The 17454-nt window shown below is 42.9% G+C and overlaps 1 protein-coding gene across 1 annotated transcript in view; it reads right to left on the bottom strand.

Moving 5' to 3' along the window:
• LOC117362950 (calcium-activated potassium channel subunit alpha-1-like) overlaps positions 1 to 17454 on the bottom strand; it is a 192402-nt gene that overhangs the window by 141561 nt on the left and 33387 nt on the right. The window contains exons 2-4 of the mRNA XM_033950039.1: positions 6193 to 6306; positions 2260 to 2321; positions 818 to 908 (exon numbers count right to left, since the gene is read on the bottom strand). Coding sequence (XP_033805930.1) covers positions 818 to 908; positions 2260 to 2321; positions 6193 to 6306 — 267 coding nt within the window. The remainder of the gene's footprint in view (positions 1 to 817; positions 909 to 2259; positions 2322 to 6192; positions 6307 to 17454) is intronic.

Below are 17454 nucleotides of genomic sequence, written 5' to 3' on the forward strand. Positions count from 1 at the left end.
GGGAAGTCGGCGGTCCTTCGGGGTGGGGGTGCGAGTGGTCCTGCCGGGGGGGGGATGTATCGGACGTCGGGGAGTCGGCCGGGCAAGAGGGCTTGGGCTCCCTCTTGCTCCGATCGCGGGTGCGGGTGGGAGCGCGTGCGAGCGGGTCGTTCGGGGTGGGGGTGCGAGCGGTCCTGCTGGGGGGGTGAATCGGGCGTCGGGGGGGGGTGGGAACTATGTTTTAAAACTTTTGTATACCATGCGTGAAAATACGGTAAATAGCGGTTCCTAGAAGGGGGTACATTGGCCCGCGGGGACAAACCTGTTCACCGTTTCCGCGGTCGGTGAATGGCCTTGTCCCCGTCACCGCAGCGACTGCTAGTTTTCTTCCCCGTTTTCGGCGGTGACCCGCGGCTTAAATGCGGTGGCCGCGGGTAAACCGTCACCGTGTCATTCTCTAGTCTGAATTCAAGAAAGCCTGGGATAGGCACGTGGGATCTCTTAGAGAGAGAAAGAGATAATGGTTACTACGGATGGGCAGACTAGATGGGCCATTTGGCCTTTAGATGCCATCATGTTTCTATGTTTCTATGTTAACTCCTAGCAGGTACCGTGCACCAATGGTGACATTAACGCAGAACCTAACTAGAAAAATATGCCTTCCCTAGGTGCCACATAAAATCTGCTACTGCACAATAAAGTCCTGCATTAAACCATGGTAACTGCAAATTTTCCCGCAATTTAGTAAAAGGGCCATTAGTGTGCAGAAGAAAATGGTTTAACAGTTTCTTTATTTGGAAATCAGTCATTTCTACAAGTAGCTGAAAAAGAACCTTACCCGAAGTCCAAAGTAGAAGAGGAAGAAGATATTGAAAGACATGTCCACAGTCAGAATGACATTCCGAGAATTCTCACAGTACTCCAGAGGACTTTGAGAGAAAAAGACATAGGATTATGTCAGCTTCTTACCCATGCTGTGTAATTTAGTTTAATGTTGACACTTCCAAGCCACTTATCCACTAAAGTTCAAGATAGATTATGATACTGATTATGTCAATCAACAGAGATATTACAACAGCACTAATAACATAAGTATAATAAAAAGTGTAAAACAATCATAGCGGATAAAGCAGGACTAAAATTGGTTTCTTGGGTACTTTGTAAAAAATATACGCATGGAGGGGCAAATCAAAAGGAACGTCTAAGTCCGTTTTCGTCCAAGTCGCAAGTTGTCCAAAGTAAAAAACAGCGTAGGACACATTTTTAAAAAATACGTCCAAATTTTTTTTTATTTCGAAAATCGTCTAACTATACGTCCTGCTGATCTGATCGCCCAAGTTGCTAAATCGTCCATCTTTATACCGTCCAACTTTTCATCCAAGTCAAAAACGCCTAGAACAAGCCTTGTTGGGCATGGGACGGGTCTGCAAAGTGATGGACATGGCACCTAAATAGTGGGGTACCTTACAGGGCACTGCTGTGAACTTCACAAAAAGGGTGTCATGTCATCATCTCACTACAGCTCCCTTATAGCTTATGGTAAACTCCCAAACCACCTCCAGAATCCCCTAGACCCACTTTTCTACCTTATTTATATGCCAGTACAAAAGGGTTTTGGGGGTGTATAGGAGAGAGCACATGTTTCAATATCAATGCAGTTATTACAGGGACTTATGGGCATGGGTCCTCCTTTCTATGGGTTCCTAACCCCCCCCCACCCCCACCCCCAGACGGCTTAAGATGCCTCTGTGAAGCACAATTAGGCTTTCCTATGCCAGGATGCCAGGTGATGATGTTCTGGAGGCACAATTTTCAAGTTGTGATTAATATTTTTATGGGGGTGGGGGTGGAGTCAGTGATCACTGGGGTAGTGTGTGTAGGTCTGTATTATGTGTCTGCAGTGCTTATCTGGTCACTTTAGGTGGGTTTTTGTGACTTAGACCATGTTTTAAATGGTCTAAGTCACAACGTCCAAGTTCTGTCTAGGCTCTGTTTTTAAACTTTTGGTTATACATGCAGCACAACTAAGTCTAAGCCATCCCACGTCCTGCCCAAATCCCGCCCTCGACACACCTTGTTTAGCTATGGTCATTCAGCGGCACTATGAAGGCCTAGGTCATTTATAAATACGTCCAAAACCCAGTTTTATTATCAGCACTTGGATGTTTTTGACTGATGATCGTCCAAGTGCCGACATAGGCCGGTTTTTTTATGTTTTTCTCTTTCGATTATGAGCCCCTTAATATTCAAGAAGATCATGCAAAGGCAAGAACTACTTACAACTTGGAGATGAAGAAATATATCACAATTGATCCAATGCTCAACAGGAATACCATGATCACCTATGATATACACACACAGACAACAGTGTTACATAAGATAACTGAGAAATTTTTTTCCAAAAAGATTTTATTAAAATTTAAGTAAATCAATAAAATTGAATCATAAAATACTAAAAAAAAATAACATTAATACAATCTAACTAATTCAAAAATATATGTTAAGTATTAGGGTTGTCATAACAGAATGGAACAGAAAAAATAAATACCTTTGCTCCTTCATATTCAATAAACACTTCCAAATCTTTTTAAATTTTTTCATGTTGCCACACTTAATTGCATACATTTCTCATAGTTGCTATATAAACATACCATATTCCACCAAATGTTGTATTCCAATTTAGAAAAGTCTTTCCAATTAGATAAAATTGTTCTGATTGCAATCAGTATTAAATTCTTATGTAACTGTTTTTTATTAGTGTTTAATGCACATGAGTCGAGTCTCTTTCATTCGAGAGGGCATAGGATGAAGTTAAGAGGTGATAGGCTCCGGAGTAATCTAAGGAAATACTTTTTTACAGAAAGGGTGGTAGATGCCTTGAACAGTCTCCCGGTAGAGGTGGTGAAGAGAGACTGTGTCTGATTTCAAAAAAGCTTGGTATAGGCACGTGGAATCTCATAGAGAGAGGAAGAGATAATGGTTACTGCGGATGGGCAGACTGGATGGGCCATTTGGGCTTTATCTGCCATCATGTTTCTATGTTTCTATGGATTGGCCTCTGTTGGAAACATGATACTGGGCTTGATGGTCCTTCGGTCTATCCCAGTAGGGCAATGTTTATGTTCTGCTCCTTTGCTCTCATTACCCAAGTCCTGTGCTCTGGCTCCCACTGTGTCCTGCCCTGCTTCTCTCTACTTTCATTCTCTTTCATTTTGTGTGTCTAAACTAGCTGTGAAGGCTGACTTCAATATACAAAGGTAACCCTATAGACTGGGCAAGATGCTACTACAGTAGGGTTCCAATTCATAATTACATTCCTTTAGATGCAAATTTCTTTTTCTGAAGTTTAAAAATATTTGTCTAAGGGCTCCTTATACTAAGCCACGTTAGGGCTTTAATGCGTGGAATAGCGTGCGCTAAATTGCCACGCACACTAGACCTTAACATGGGTTTAGTGGCGCTAAAATGCTGCGTGCGCTTAAAACGCTAACACAGCTTAGTAAAAGGAGCCCTAAAATCATATTATCAAGGTAATGATGAGAGAAGAGTTCCCCCCACTATGATCAGTACATTGTGGGGTAAATGCTCTCTGACAGTCCAAATTTCCAAGTTTATTAAAATTTTGATAAAATGCCAATCATGCATTCTAAGCGTTGTACAATAAAAATAGGGGAAACAATTAAAAGACAAATGACATAAACCAGGGGTAGGGAACTCCGGTCCTCGAGCGCCGTATTCCAGTCGGGTTTGCAGGATTTCCCCAATGAATATGCATGAGATCTGTTTGCATGCGCTGCTTTCAATGCATATTCGTTGGGGAAATCCTGAAAACCCGACTGGAATATGGCTCTTGAGGACCGGAGTTCCCTACCCCTGACATAAAATAACACTTGCATAACGTAAAGAAACACAATACCTACAGTCCATCATATGCTCACGCGTATATTTAAAAATAGTGTTTATATTTTGTTGGGAATTTGTTTATACTGTTCACATTGATGATCCCCCATATTTATGTAGTAGATTGTTCTGATTTAAAGAGTGTGATTAGCTATTTTTCATTATACGCATTGTGCCCATCCTTTTCACAAATATTCCAAAATGCAATGAGCAATAAGCAATGTTACTATCCTTTATGCCTCTCTACATTCCTTGCATTCATTGGTTTGTTCAATTGTTCCCCCTTCATTCAAAATACATTTAGAGATAAATGATGGATTTCTTCCCATACTCAGCCCCTCCCTATGGAATATCCTTCCCACTAATCTGAGAATGGAAATCTTCTAAGTCAGTGTCTCTTAAACTGTGCGCCATGGCGCAGTGCTGTGCCACAAATAGATTCCGGGGGTGGTACAAGAGATTCCAGAATTTTACTTTGGAGTCCTTTTACTAAGGTGCCCTAGACATTATAGCATGCGCTAAACGCTAACACGTCCATAGACTATAATGGACGTGTTAGCGTTTACCATGTGCTACCTTAATTAAAGGACCCCTTTATTTTTAAAAATTCCCTTCATAAGTATACACTGGACTAGATGACATGTATATCGCGTGCGCAAGAGTCTGTCAATATTATGAGCGTCTGTGTGCATAAGAATACAACCGCCCAGACAAGCATCACTCCTTGACGTGATTGGGCCTTGAAAACTAACGTCAAGTCATTTTAGTTTTATTTTTTATGCAGTGAAGGGACACGTATCAAGTCCTTAAGCCTTGTTTTCAAGCTGTAAAAACCAGGCCCTGTTTGTCTTTCCTTCCTTGAAGAGAGTACAAGGACATGTATGTTTAAACAGAGATGTTGTGAAGTGAATTCAATTGTTTTGTTAAGCCGTATTTACAGACAGATTTAGATTAGGGGCTCTGCTGGTTAAGGCTTTTTCTGACCCTCTGTGGACTTCAGTCTCCAGATAGAAAAAATGCTGATGTGTTTAAAGTTTCATGTGACCTGTGTCCATATATGGTTTGTGTTTACGTCACATGCTGACACATGCTGACAATACTGATTCGTGTAGAATGATATAAAAAGAATGTGAAGCTGATATTAAAGCGGACATGTTTTAGAAGATGATTTCTGGTCTTTAAGATATGTCCCCAGGTACCTGACTTCCAAATGACAGAGACAGAGAAAGTATGGGGCAGGAATTGGGACCTAAATCCTTTTCATGCAGTAGTTATCCTAACTTGAGCAACAAAGCAATCAAGGCTTTGTTATCGTTTGGATCTTCTTATCTTTGTAAACTTGGATTTTCATCTCTGGGGAGGTAGAACCAATGTTTCAGCCATCATGCTGTGACTGAAACATCAGATCTAACTACCCAGAGGCGGCGAGATCCGGACAACAGCAACAAACATGATGACAGCCACGTAAGCCTAAGAGAATGTCCTTTATTCAGGTACAACAGCATTTAGCATTCTATACTTACACTTCCCCCTCCCCATTCGCGGTTTCGGCAATCGCGATTTCACATATTCGCGATTTTGGGGGGAGGGAGAAAAAAGAACCCCCCCCCCACAGTTTAGCCTTTCCCCCGGCGTCCCGGCCTTATTTAGTGGTCTAGCGGGCTTTCGGGGCAGGAGTGATCTTTCTACAATCTTGCCCCATGTAGATCGCCAATAGGAAATGGCTGTGGGGAGTTCCCATATTAGTCTCGAGAGAAGGCAGGGGTGGGTCAGACCTGGACCAGAAGATATTCACAGTATTTCACCATTTGCGGTCCAGCTCTGCCCCTATCCCCCATGAATCCGGAGGGAGAAATATATTTATTTATTCAATTTTCTATACCGTTCTCCCAGGGGAGCTCAGAACGGTTTACATGCATTTATTCAGGTACTCAAGCAGTTTTCCCTCTCTGTCCCAGGTGGGCTCACAATCTATCTAACATACCTGGGGCAATGGGGAGAATAAGTGACTTGCCCAGGGTCACAAGGAGAAGCATGGGTTTGAACCCACAATCTCAGGGTACTGAGGCTGTAGCTTTAACCACTGCGCCACACTCTCTTTAGAGAATTACCTTCAAGTCCAGCCATGTACAGAATGTTGACAGTGAAGCATGTTGGCGAAATAAAAGACAGATTGTCAGCAAAACCTGGAAGACTGCCAGCAGAAAATATTTCCATGCATTGATAACCTTGTACTGATTGGAAGGATGACGTGCAGACCTGCTGTTGATTTTCACCCCGAACCCCTTCAAGCAAGTTAAAATTATTACTTACCAAAACACGGCCCATGAAGGACTGTGCTGACAACATCAGCTCCACCCTTTCCTTTACTGATTTCATGAAGCTATTGTCTTCTATCTTCCCGATCCATGACTTTAGCAGGCTCTCCTAAGGATGGAAAAAAAACAAAACATCAAAATGGTCAGTGTCCTGAGCTTGTAAACCAACACAGGGCTCCTTTTATTAAGGTGCGCTATGTTTTTTAGTACGCACTAAATATTAGCTTGCGTTAACCATGCGCTAACCACTTACGCATGCATGTTAATCTGTGGACGCGTTAGCGGTTAGCATGCATGTAGATTTAGCACACACTAAATGCACGCTAAAACGCTTAGCGCACCTTAGTAGAACAGGGGGTTAGTTTCTCAACTCATCAGGTAACCTTTTATTTATCTAGCATATAGGGATCATGCAAAGTAGATGCTATTCATGAGAATTCCCAATCGTATAGGTGCCAGTTTCAGCTCTGGAATACTCGAATAGGGCTTTGTATTTGGATAACCTCATAAAAATATCAGAATGTAATAAGAATCCAATTTTATTATTATTATTTTTACAAAGTGACAGCTTCTAGAATGCTGCCATGGTTTGTGAGCAAGGGACTTCATTCTTTGTAGATATGGCAGGAGTTAGTAAAAGAATAACCCCTGGAAAAGAGCACTGAGTAGCTCAGAGACAGTGTCTTTCATTTCTGGCCCAGGCTGCTAGAGAATAACATGGTGACAGAATTTATCACAGTTCCCATCCACGCGGATAACTGCTGAAAACCATCTCCATGTCCTTTTGAGGAGAGAGGGAAGAATCAGAGTATGAATGGACACAGCTGCTGGCCCTCAAGCCTTGCATTGAAGAATGCTGGTGTAGAAGGACTGAGGTTGACTCTAAAGAATGACTGTCTCTGGTATCCAGAACAGATATTGTAATGTCATAATGCCTCATTCCACCAATGCCTAAGAGCTAGCCTCATCAGTGATGTCACAATGGTTTCATATCCTATACTTGGCTCACATATGAATCAGAGTATGACTGGGCATAGTCACTGACCCTCAAGTCTTGCATTGAAGAATGTTGGTGTAGAAGGACTGAAGTTGAGATAGACACTACAGAATGACATGGACTGTTCCCATGGTTATCTGCGGGGACAGGAACAGTGATGAATTTTGTCACTGTTTCATTCTCTACTTGAGGCTGGTACTGAGAAAAGCCATTAGCATCTGAAAGCTGTTTGGTGGCCTTTGTGAAATTAGTTGGTAATCTCGGTTCATTCTTGGCAAACAAATGTCCAAATCCCTAAAACCACTAACAAAATTTGATACTAATTGTCCCCCCACCCCCCGGTCCCCATTTTTGTGTCTCTCAGCAAACAGGTCAAAGATCACACAACGTTAAAACTGAATAACTTACTTACCCTTAAAAATGGTCCTTCCAGAGCAAGATGGGGCCCATTAGTGATAGGAAAAGTGTCACAAGTGGAGTGCCGACGGGTTTGGTGCTCGGGGCCGTGCTCGTCAACATATTTATAAACGACCTGGAAATTGGTACGACAAGCGAGATGATTAAATTTGTGAACGATACAAAGATATTCAGAGTAGTGAGGACACAGAAGGATTGCGAAGACCTACAATGAGACATAAACACGCTCGAGGAATGGGCCGTGAAATGGCAAATGAGGTTCAACGTGGATAAGTGCAAAGTGATGCATATTGGTAACAAAAAATCTTATACAAGAATATAGGATGTCCAGTGCAGTACTCAGAGAGACCCCCTCCCCGACTTGGGAGTACTTGTAGACAAGTTAATGAAGCCGTCCTCGCGGTGGTGGCAAAAAAGGTGAACAGAATGCTAGGAATGATCAAGAAGGGGATCACAAACAGATCGAAGAAGGTTATCATGCTGCTGTACTGGGCCATGATGCGCCCCCACCTGGAATACTGCATCCATCACTGGAAAAGGACATAGTACTACTTGAAAGGGTTCAGAGAAGAGCGACAAAAATGGTTAAGGGACTGGAGGGGTTGCCGTACAGTGAGAGGCTAGAGAAACTGGGCTTCTTCTCCCTTGAAAAGAGAAGATTGAGAGGGGACATGATCGAAACATTCAAGATAATGAAGGGAATAGACTTAGTAGAGAAAGAGAGATTGTTCACCCTCTCCAAGGTGGAGAGAACAAGAAGGCATTCTCTAAAGTTAAAAGAGGATAGATTCCATACAAACGTAAGGAAGTTCTTCTTCACCTAGAGAGTGGTAGAAATCTGGAATGATCTTCTGGAGGCTGTTATAGGGAAAAGCACCCTCCAGGGATTCAAGACAAGGTTGGGAGGAGTGTGTGGCGCAGTGGTTGGAGCTACAGCCTCAGCACCCTGGGGTTGTGGGTTCAAACCCTGGCTGCTCCTTGTGACCTTGGGCAAGTCACTCAGTCCTCCATAGCCTCAGGTACATTAGATAGATTGTGAGCCCACCAGGACAGATAGGGAAAATGCTTGAGTACCTGATTGTAAAACCGCTTAGATAACCTTGAAAAGCAGTATATAAAAACCTAATAAACTTGAAACTTGTTAGACAAGTTCTTACTGAACCAGAACGTACGCAGGTAAGGCTAGACTCAATTATGGCATTGGTCTTTGACCTAAGAGCCACCGCATGAGCGGACTGCTGGGCACAATGGACCACTGGTCTGACCCAGCAGCAGCAGTTCTTATGTATTAGGGATGTGTACAGCCAAGATATTTTAGTTCACTTTCAAAATTTTCTGAATTTTTCCCCATTTTCAGGGGGTAGTTTGGTTCTTTTCACAAATTCATTTTAATAACATTTTTGGGAAGCATGTTACAATTTTAAGGGAAACGTTCTGGTTTTCTGCACTGTATATGTTCTTTGGTCAAAGGGAGGAAAGTGTCTTGAGGTAAGCCCCGCTAAGCTAACTGATTTTACCACATTCTCTGGCAACGAATTCCAGAGTTTAATTACACGTTGTGTGAAGAAATATTTTCTCTGGTTTCTTTTAAATCTACTACTTAGTAGCTTCATCACATGTCCCTTAGTCCTAGTATTTTTGGAAAGAGTGAACAAGCGATTCATATCTACCCTTCCCAGTCCACTCATTGTTCAATACTAGGATTAGGGGACATACGATGAAGCTACTAAGTACAGTACTCCCCCAAAATTCACGGGGGTTCCGTTCCAGGAATCCCCGCAAATTTCAAAAAAACACAAATACGGTTTTTAGGAAGGAGAGGGCCAGCGAGTGAAGGAAATCACTCTCTATATGCTCTGACCGCCTCTTCCTGTACTAAAATCGGGCCTCACCAATCAAGAGCTGCTTTGACACGCAGTCTTAAGCTCCTGATGACGCCTTAGGGCAGGGGTGTCCAATGTCGGTCCTCGAGGGCCGCAATCCAGTCGGGTTATCAGGATTTCCCCAATGAATATGCATGAGATCTATTAGCATACAATGAAAGCAGTGCATGCAAATAGACCTAATGTATATTCATTGGGGAAATCCTGAAAATCCGACTGGACTGCGGCCCTCGAGGACCGACATTGGACACCCCTGCCTTAGGGTAAAACACAGAACTGTGTCGAGCTAAAATGTTTTCAAAGGTTAAGTTTGATTGAATGAAAGTGGAGGCAAATCCAGTACACAACGGCATGCAGAAGATAAACAATTGAGAATTGATACAGATAAGAAGATTAGGCACTGAATACAGTGTTTTATTGAAGGGATGAAGTTTTCATGAATTTTAACTTTTTTCTAGGTGTCGGATAGATTGGGAGGGCTTCACTGTTTGGGAAATAATGTTATAATATGTTTTAAAGGTTTTGATGGTGATAGATTATTATAATAAATGATGAATTACTTATAAGCATAAGGAGTAGTGTGAAATATAGCTCTTACTTGGGTATTTTGTTTATGTAATAAGTAGAGCTATCAAAAAGTCTTATAAGTCCCGGTGGGTTAATTAACAATGAATATACATGAGATCTATTTGCATATAATGGAAGCAGTACATGCAAATAGATCTAATGAATTTTCAATGGGGAAATATTTAAAACCCATTGAGCACCCCTGTTCCAGATACTCCAGACGTTATTTCCATATATAAGAATCGGTTGAATGATGCTATTGAATAATTATAATTGTAGCGTTATTGGTTGATTTAAATTGGCCATAGAACAAAATTATTTTTTTTCCTTTTAATGCCTTTGTAGCCAGTTTAAAAGGGAGTGAGGAGCATGCTATGGGGGTGAGTTCAATATGGGAAAAATCACAGCCTGGCTTGCCACCACAAATACTACTGTCTAGAGCTGTGTATCGCAAACTGTGTGCTTCCTGAGAGTTCAGTATTGTCCTGACAATCAACCGGCACCTCTCCATCTCTCCGGCCCTCTTCCCTGCTGGCGTCTCAGGGCCCGTCTGGAAGGGAATACAAATTTAAAATATTTAGCAAATACTAAGACAAAGACAAAAAAACCCCAAACAAACAGGAGACAAAAGGCCTGTGGGGAGAACTACAATAGAGTTAGAGAAGAACACAATTGAGGATAATACAAAAGGGAGGGAAAAGGCTGTTCAGGGCAGCCATTACAGGATCTAAAAACCCGCCTAAATCGGTACTTGGATGATCTAAGACAGTGGTTCCCAACCCTGTCCTGGAGGACCACCAGCCAGTCAGGTTTTCGAGATAGCTCTAATGAATATGCATGGGGCAGATTTGCATGCCTGTCACTTCCATCATATGCAAATCTGTCTCGTGCATATTTATTAGGGCTATCCCGAAACCCCGGCTGGCTGGTGGTCCTCCAGGACAGGGTTGAGAACCACTGATCTAAGAGACAAGTCGTCCAAGTGCCGATAATCGAAACGGGTTTTAGACGTTGTCAGTGCTGCTGTACGACCAGAACTAAAAGGGGCATAGTAGGAGGAGTGGTGAGGGCGGGATTTGGGTGGGACGTAGGCTGATCTAAACTTAGTCATACTGCAAGTATAACCGAAACTTTAACGAGGCTGCCTGGATGGAAGTTGTATTTTGTGACTTAGGCCATGTAAAAACAGGTCTAAGTGGCAAAAAGGTATCCAAAGTGACCAGATAAGCACTTTAGACACAAAGTACATACCCCCACATACTACCCCAGTGTTCACTGACCCCCCCCCCCCACACACACACAACACCATAAAATTGTAATAAAAACATACACATCTGCCTTTAGAACATCAGCACCTGGCAGCCTGGCATAGGAAAGCCTAGTAGAGCTGCACAGAGGTGGCATATGTGGTCTTGGGGGTGGGTTAGTGAACCATGGAGAGGAGGACCCAGGTCCATAAGCCACTCTAATCACTACATCCATGGTGAAACATGTGCACCCCTCAAAACCCTTATGTACTGCCATATAAGTGCCACTTGCAGCCATAAGGGCTATTGGGGTGGTAGACAGGTGGGTCTAGTAGGTTCTGGGGTGTTTTGGGGGGCTCACCATGACCTATAAGGGAGTTGTGGTGAGATGTTTATGTGGCACCCTTTTTGTGAAGTTCACAGCAGTGCCCTGTAAGGTACCCCACTACTTTGGTGCAATGTTTGGGTGGCCAGTCCATCAGTTTGCTGACCCCGCCTCTGTCCAAAAGGTCTTGTTCTGGGCGTTTTTGACTTGGATGAAGTTTTGGTCGAGAATGGGGTATAATGATAGAGGCTTCTTCCTACTCTGATTTTAGAAAATTACTTAAGACATGTCTGTTTGACAGGTTTTCATCTTAATTGTGTTCCTATTTTACTTTTTAGGCTTCCCAACTGATGTATTTTACATTTAAATTAATTATTTGACTGTTTAATTTTATGTTATTTTATTAACACTGTATGTATTCATTTTTTGTTGTGAACCGCTTTGAACTTTTTTGGTATAGTAGTATACAAAGATAAATTATTATTATTATAACGATAGACGACTTAGCGGTCTGGACAATAAAACGACTGGTCGTCCAACTAGATGATTTTTTTTTTTTGGGGGGGAATATTGTGGATGTATTTTTCAGGAATAGACATTTTACTTAGCCAACTTTGGGCGACTAGCAACTTAGGCCAAAAACAGACTTAGATGTTTCTTTTGATTATGCCCCTCCACATTACTAAGTATGGTGAGCTCTATTTCAATTTAAATCATGACAATGGTTAACAATGTTGCATCTACATAAATATACTTGCATATATAAAATACAAAAACAAATTCAAAGCAATTTTTGCCCTCCATTTGTTTCTGTTTTGGAAGCAAGTATCTTCAGTTTTGAGAACTCTAAATTGGTCCCCTTACATTTGAGCAATTTTACAATAAGCAACAAAACTTCTGGAAGTTATAACTGAGTGGTATTGGTAGTCAGTATACAATAAAAATCAATACTCCACTCGTATGAAACGATCTATATTCTGTCACTCATTCTTATATTCTTCTTAAACCAGTTGATTAATCATGCATATATCTAGACTTCCCTTTGACAAGGTGCCCCATGAACGCCTACTCCGGAAACTGAAGAACCATGGGGTGTTAGGAGACATACATAGATGGATCAGAAACTGGTTGGCGGGTAAGAAACAGAGGGTAGGAGTGAAGGGCCACTACTCGGACTGGAGGAGGGTCACGAGTGGGGTCCCGCAGGGCTCGGTGCTCGGGCCGCTGCTATTTAATATATTCATAAATGATCTAGAAACAGGGACGAAGTGCGAAATAATAAAATTTGCAGACGACACCAAACTATTTAGTAGAGCTCGGACTAAAGAAGATTATGAAGAATAGCAAAGGGACTTGAACAAACTAGGGGAATGGGCGATGAGATGGCAGATGAAGTTCAACGTTGAGAAATGTAAAGTATTACATGTGGGAAACAGAAAACCGAGGTACAACTATATGATGGGAGGGATGTTATTAAATGAGAGTACCCAAGAAAGGGACTTGGGGGTAATGGTGGACATGACAATGAAACTGACGGCACAGTGCGCAGTGGCCGCTAAGAAGGCAAACAGAATGCTAGGCATAATCAAGAAGGCGGAGGCGACTACTTATGTTCTTATGTTCTTATGTAAGGGTATTACAACCAGAATGAAAGAAGTAATCCTGCCATTGTATCGGGAGTACTGCGACCAATATTGGTCACCGTACCTTAAGAAGGACATGGCGTTACTCGAGAAGGTTCAGAGGAGAGCGATGTGTCTGATAAAGGGGATGGAAAACCTTTCATACGCTGAGAGACTGGAGAAACTGGGTCTCTTTTCCTTGAAGAAGAGGAGACTTACAGGGGATATGATAGAGACTTATAAGATCATGAAGGGCATAGAGAGAGTAGAGAAGGACAGATTCTTCAAACTTTTGATTAATAAAAGAACAAGAAGGCATTCAGAAAAGTTGAAAGGGGACAGATTGAAAACGAATGCTAGGAAGTTCTTCTTTACCCAACGTGTGGTGGACACCTGGAATACGCTTCCAGAGAGCGTAATAGGGCAGAGTACGGTACTAGGGTTCAAGAAAGGATTGGACAGTTTCCTGCTGGAAAAGGGGATAGAGGGGTATAGATAGAGGATTACTGCACAGGTCCTGGACCTGTTGGGCCGCCGCGTGAGCGGACTGCTGGGCACGATGGATCACAGGTCTGACCAAGCAGAGGCATTGCTTATGTTCTTATGCGTTGAATATTTTTAAGCATTTTTTTTAAGCACACTGTTTATGCAGGAAAAGGCCTCAGAGTTAAGGAGTACTACGCTTATAGTCTCATCGACATTCACTGTCAGCATAGATATAGTCCGAATCTATACTCCATGCTACAATCACTGGCCAAAAACCTGCTTAGTGCATTTTTACTATTAGTCTTTAACTTATAACTCTTTAACTATTTTTAACCTATTTTATCTTTTTTTCTTAATTGTAGCTTGTGATTAATATATTCCACACTGGAGCTCTGAATACAGACCACTTCACAGTTTGAAAAAAACTAGCAGAGGTTTACTTATCTTTAGTATTTGTGGTTGTTCAGTTTTCAATCATAGATTTCATTTATTGTGTGCCGCCACCTCAAACTACCAGAACCAGAACCGGAGCTGTTCCCTACTCCAGTTCCAGGTTAAAAATAGTTAAAGAGTTATAAGTTAAAGACTAATAGTAAAAATGCACTAAGCAGGTTTTTGGCCAGTGATTATAGTATGGAGTATACATTCGGACTATATCTACGCTGACAGTGAATGTCGATGAGACTATAAGCGTAGTACTCCTTAACTCTGAGGCCTTTCCCTGCATAAACAGTGTGCTTTAAAAAATGCTTAAAAAATATTCAACGCATGATTAATCAACTGGTTTAAGAAGAATATAAGAATGAGTGACAGAATATAGATCGTTTCATACGAGTAGAGTATCAATTTTACAATAAGCCATTTTCATGTATCAAGTGCTGTTTTATGAATGGAGATGGCGTTGAAAATTACCCCCCCCAATGATCACAAGGGGCTCCTTTTATTAAGCCGCGCTAGCGGGTTTAACGCGCGTGACTTTTCATCACGCGCTAACCCCCACGCTGGCCTAAAAACTACCGCCTGCTCAAGAGGAAGTGTAGCGGCTAGCAGGGCAGGCGGTTTAGCGCACGGTGTTACACGTGTTAAACCACTAGCACGCCTTTGTAAAAGGAGCCCAAGGTCTTTAATAATAATAATAATAACTTTATTTTTCTATACCGCCATAGTCAGGCGACTTCTAGGCGGTTCACATTGAAAGAAGGCTGGACAGTCAGCGTAATGACAGTTCAACAGTTTTATTTACCTCTTTCTTGACTAAGCTACTTGATAATAGATACGAAATCATTAGCCTCCAAGTCAAGATGATGAGCATTCCTCCGAAAAAAACAGAAAATGATGAAATCAGAAAGTAGGCAGCATGATGGATGCAGTTTTTATCTGTGACTGTGGCACTGAGGAATAACTTCTGAGAGATGGGCTTTGTTTCTTTCTCCATAAGTACAGCAAACAGGCCAAGAAGAACTTCAGTAGTAAATCTCCTTTGGCCATAGCAGGAACTATGATGACATAGCTGATTCTTTGCTGCTATGAGGTCATTATCAGCACCATGGTGACCTGGGTAACTTTAATGACACATTGGGTTTGATTATAAGCAACCATTTAGACACTGATTGACAAGAAACCCATCTAACCAAGCTTTGCCCAGACTGCATCTGTCCCTTTGTGATTGGTTAAACTATATTGGTTCATATAAGGGGCAGGGTCAAATCCAGCTCTACGATATATAGTTCGCAGTACTGTATATTGGACTTGCAGTTTCTGCTCTTTTGAGCTTCAAGCTCAATTAGAAACAATGCTGGGATATAGCACCAAGAATATTTATTTGCAAATATTTGGGGTGGGGTTTTTTCTCTCTTTTTTTAACCTCTTCCAAACTCATGTAGCACCACTATTACAGCAATGTCCCTCAGCTAGTTTCTGATGGCCATGAACCCTTCCAAAGTGTGGCAACAAAATCCCTTAGTCTGCCTGCCAGATTTCACCACTGGGACTGTCTCTCCTCTAGGACTCTGTGCTGCTTCCTCAGCATTCTCAGCCCTTATTGTCCCAAGGGATTGGCTGCAAGGCCTTGGTATGACAGTACACAACACTACCACTGAGCTCCCAGGTCAACCATAAAGGCTTATCTCTGATGGAGTTCTGGGTCCTTGCTGGCTAGAATGACTGGTATTAGTGGTCAGGTAATACCTGTTGTCTGAATTAACTTATTTTTCTTCTTACATATTACTTTTCTTTTGAATGCTAATACATCTAGTAAATAGAGCCAGAAGTATTTTAGTTTTCAGTAACAACATGCTATAAGCTTTAACAAAAATATTATTGGTCATGGGAATGTGAAAAGGCATGCCAAGGAAGAGGTGTGATAAAAGGGCACACCCCTTTGTATGCCCCTTCATCAGACCTTAGTAAAAATTCTGGGAATTCTGGGTATGATTATAGTTATGGTCAACTTTATTTGATTTTCTTCACAATCACCACAGATAATTTTACCTAGTTAATCACTAGATATAATCCTATATAATAAAACCCTAGCCACACATGCGCACTCTTAACTGCGTGCTTCCATGATCTGTAGGTCTGTGGCCGCAGGAGTGCGCATGCACGCTTAGGGTTTTTCCCCCCTCCCTGTAAGACAGTTCGTCTTCGTTGGCGTCGTCTTCGCCCCTCCTCCCCGGCACACCCGAACCCCCGTTCAGCCTCCCATCTGACCCTCCCACTGCCTTCTACTGCCCTGATTTGCTCTGCCCGACACGGGAAGGGGGTGGGGGTGGCAAGGGACTAAGGGAGCCGGCCAGACCGCGGGGATGGTGCATGGCAGCCTCAACAGCATGTAGGCGGGCAGCGCGTGAAGGAGTTTGAGCGGTGGTGGCAGTTTCGCTCAGAGGAACGGCTGGAGGGTATGGTGCTGGTGCTGCGGGTGTCCCATGCAGCTAAAAATTATCTAAGGAGGGGGAGGGGGAGAGGGAAAGGAGGCTGCTTTGGGGTAGAGGTGTGCTGAGAGGCAGACAGCTTTGCTTGGGGGGGAAGACAGAAGGGGGGCCACAGAGAGACAGTCAGGGAGGAACTGGCGGGGAGAGGGAAAGGAGGCTGCTTTGGGGGGAGGGATGTGTTGGGAGGCAGACAGCGTTGCTTGGGGAAGGGGAGACAGAAGGGGGCCACGGAGACACGGTCTGGGAGGAACTGGAGGGGGAGAGGGAAAGGGGGCTGCTTTGGAGTAGGGGTGTGCTGAGAGCCAGACAGCTTTGCTTGGGGGGGGGAACGCAGAAGGGTGGCCACAGAGAGACAGTAAGGGAGGAACTGGAGGGGGAGAGGGAAAGGGGCCTTCTGTGGGGGAGGGGTGTGCTGGGAGGCAGACAGCTTTGCTTGGGGGAGGGGAGACAGAAGGGGTCAGGGAGAGACAGTCAGGGAGGAATTGGAGGGGGCTGCTTTCTAGCACCCATTAATGTAACGGGCTTTAACACTAGTTTATAATACTGTTTAGTGCTCAGACCCACAACTAAAGTGCACAGTGAATAAACACAGCAAAGGTTGCCAATGGGATCATCACTCACTGTTCTAGCCACCAGCTTAAATAGACAACATACTATATAACAAATTTTCTATTAACTTATCTGAATGTCCTTGGTGGCAGTAGCAAATGCTGCTGACCTTATGAGTATTAATAGTGCTTGTGACTTCTATTCACTGTCCCTGTTCGATTGACCCCACCCCCC

Source organism: Geotrypetes seraphini, chromosome 6 (genome assembly GCF_902459505.1).
Source record: "Geotrypetes seraphini chromosome 6, aGeoSer1.1, whole genome shotgun sequence".
NCBI classification, from domain to species: domain Eukaryota; kingdom Metazoa; phylum Chordata; class Amphibia; order Gymnophiona; family Dermophiidae; genus Geotrypetes; species Geotrypetes seraphini.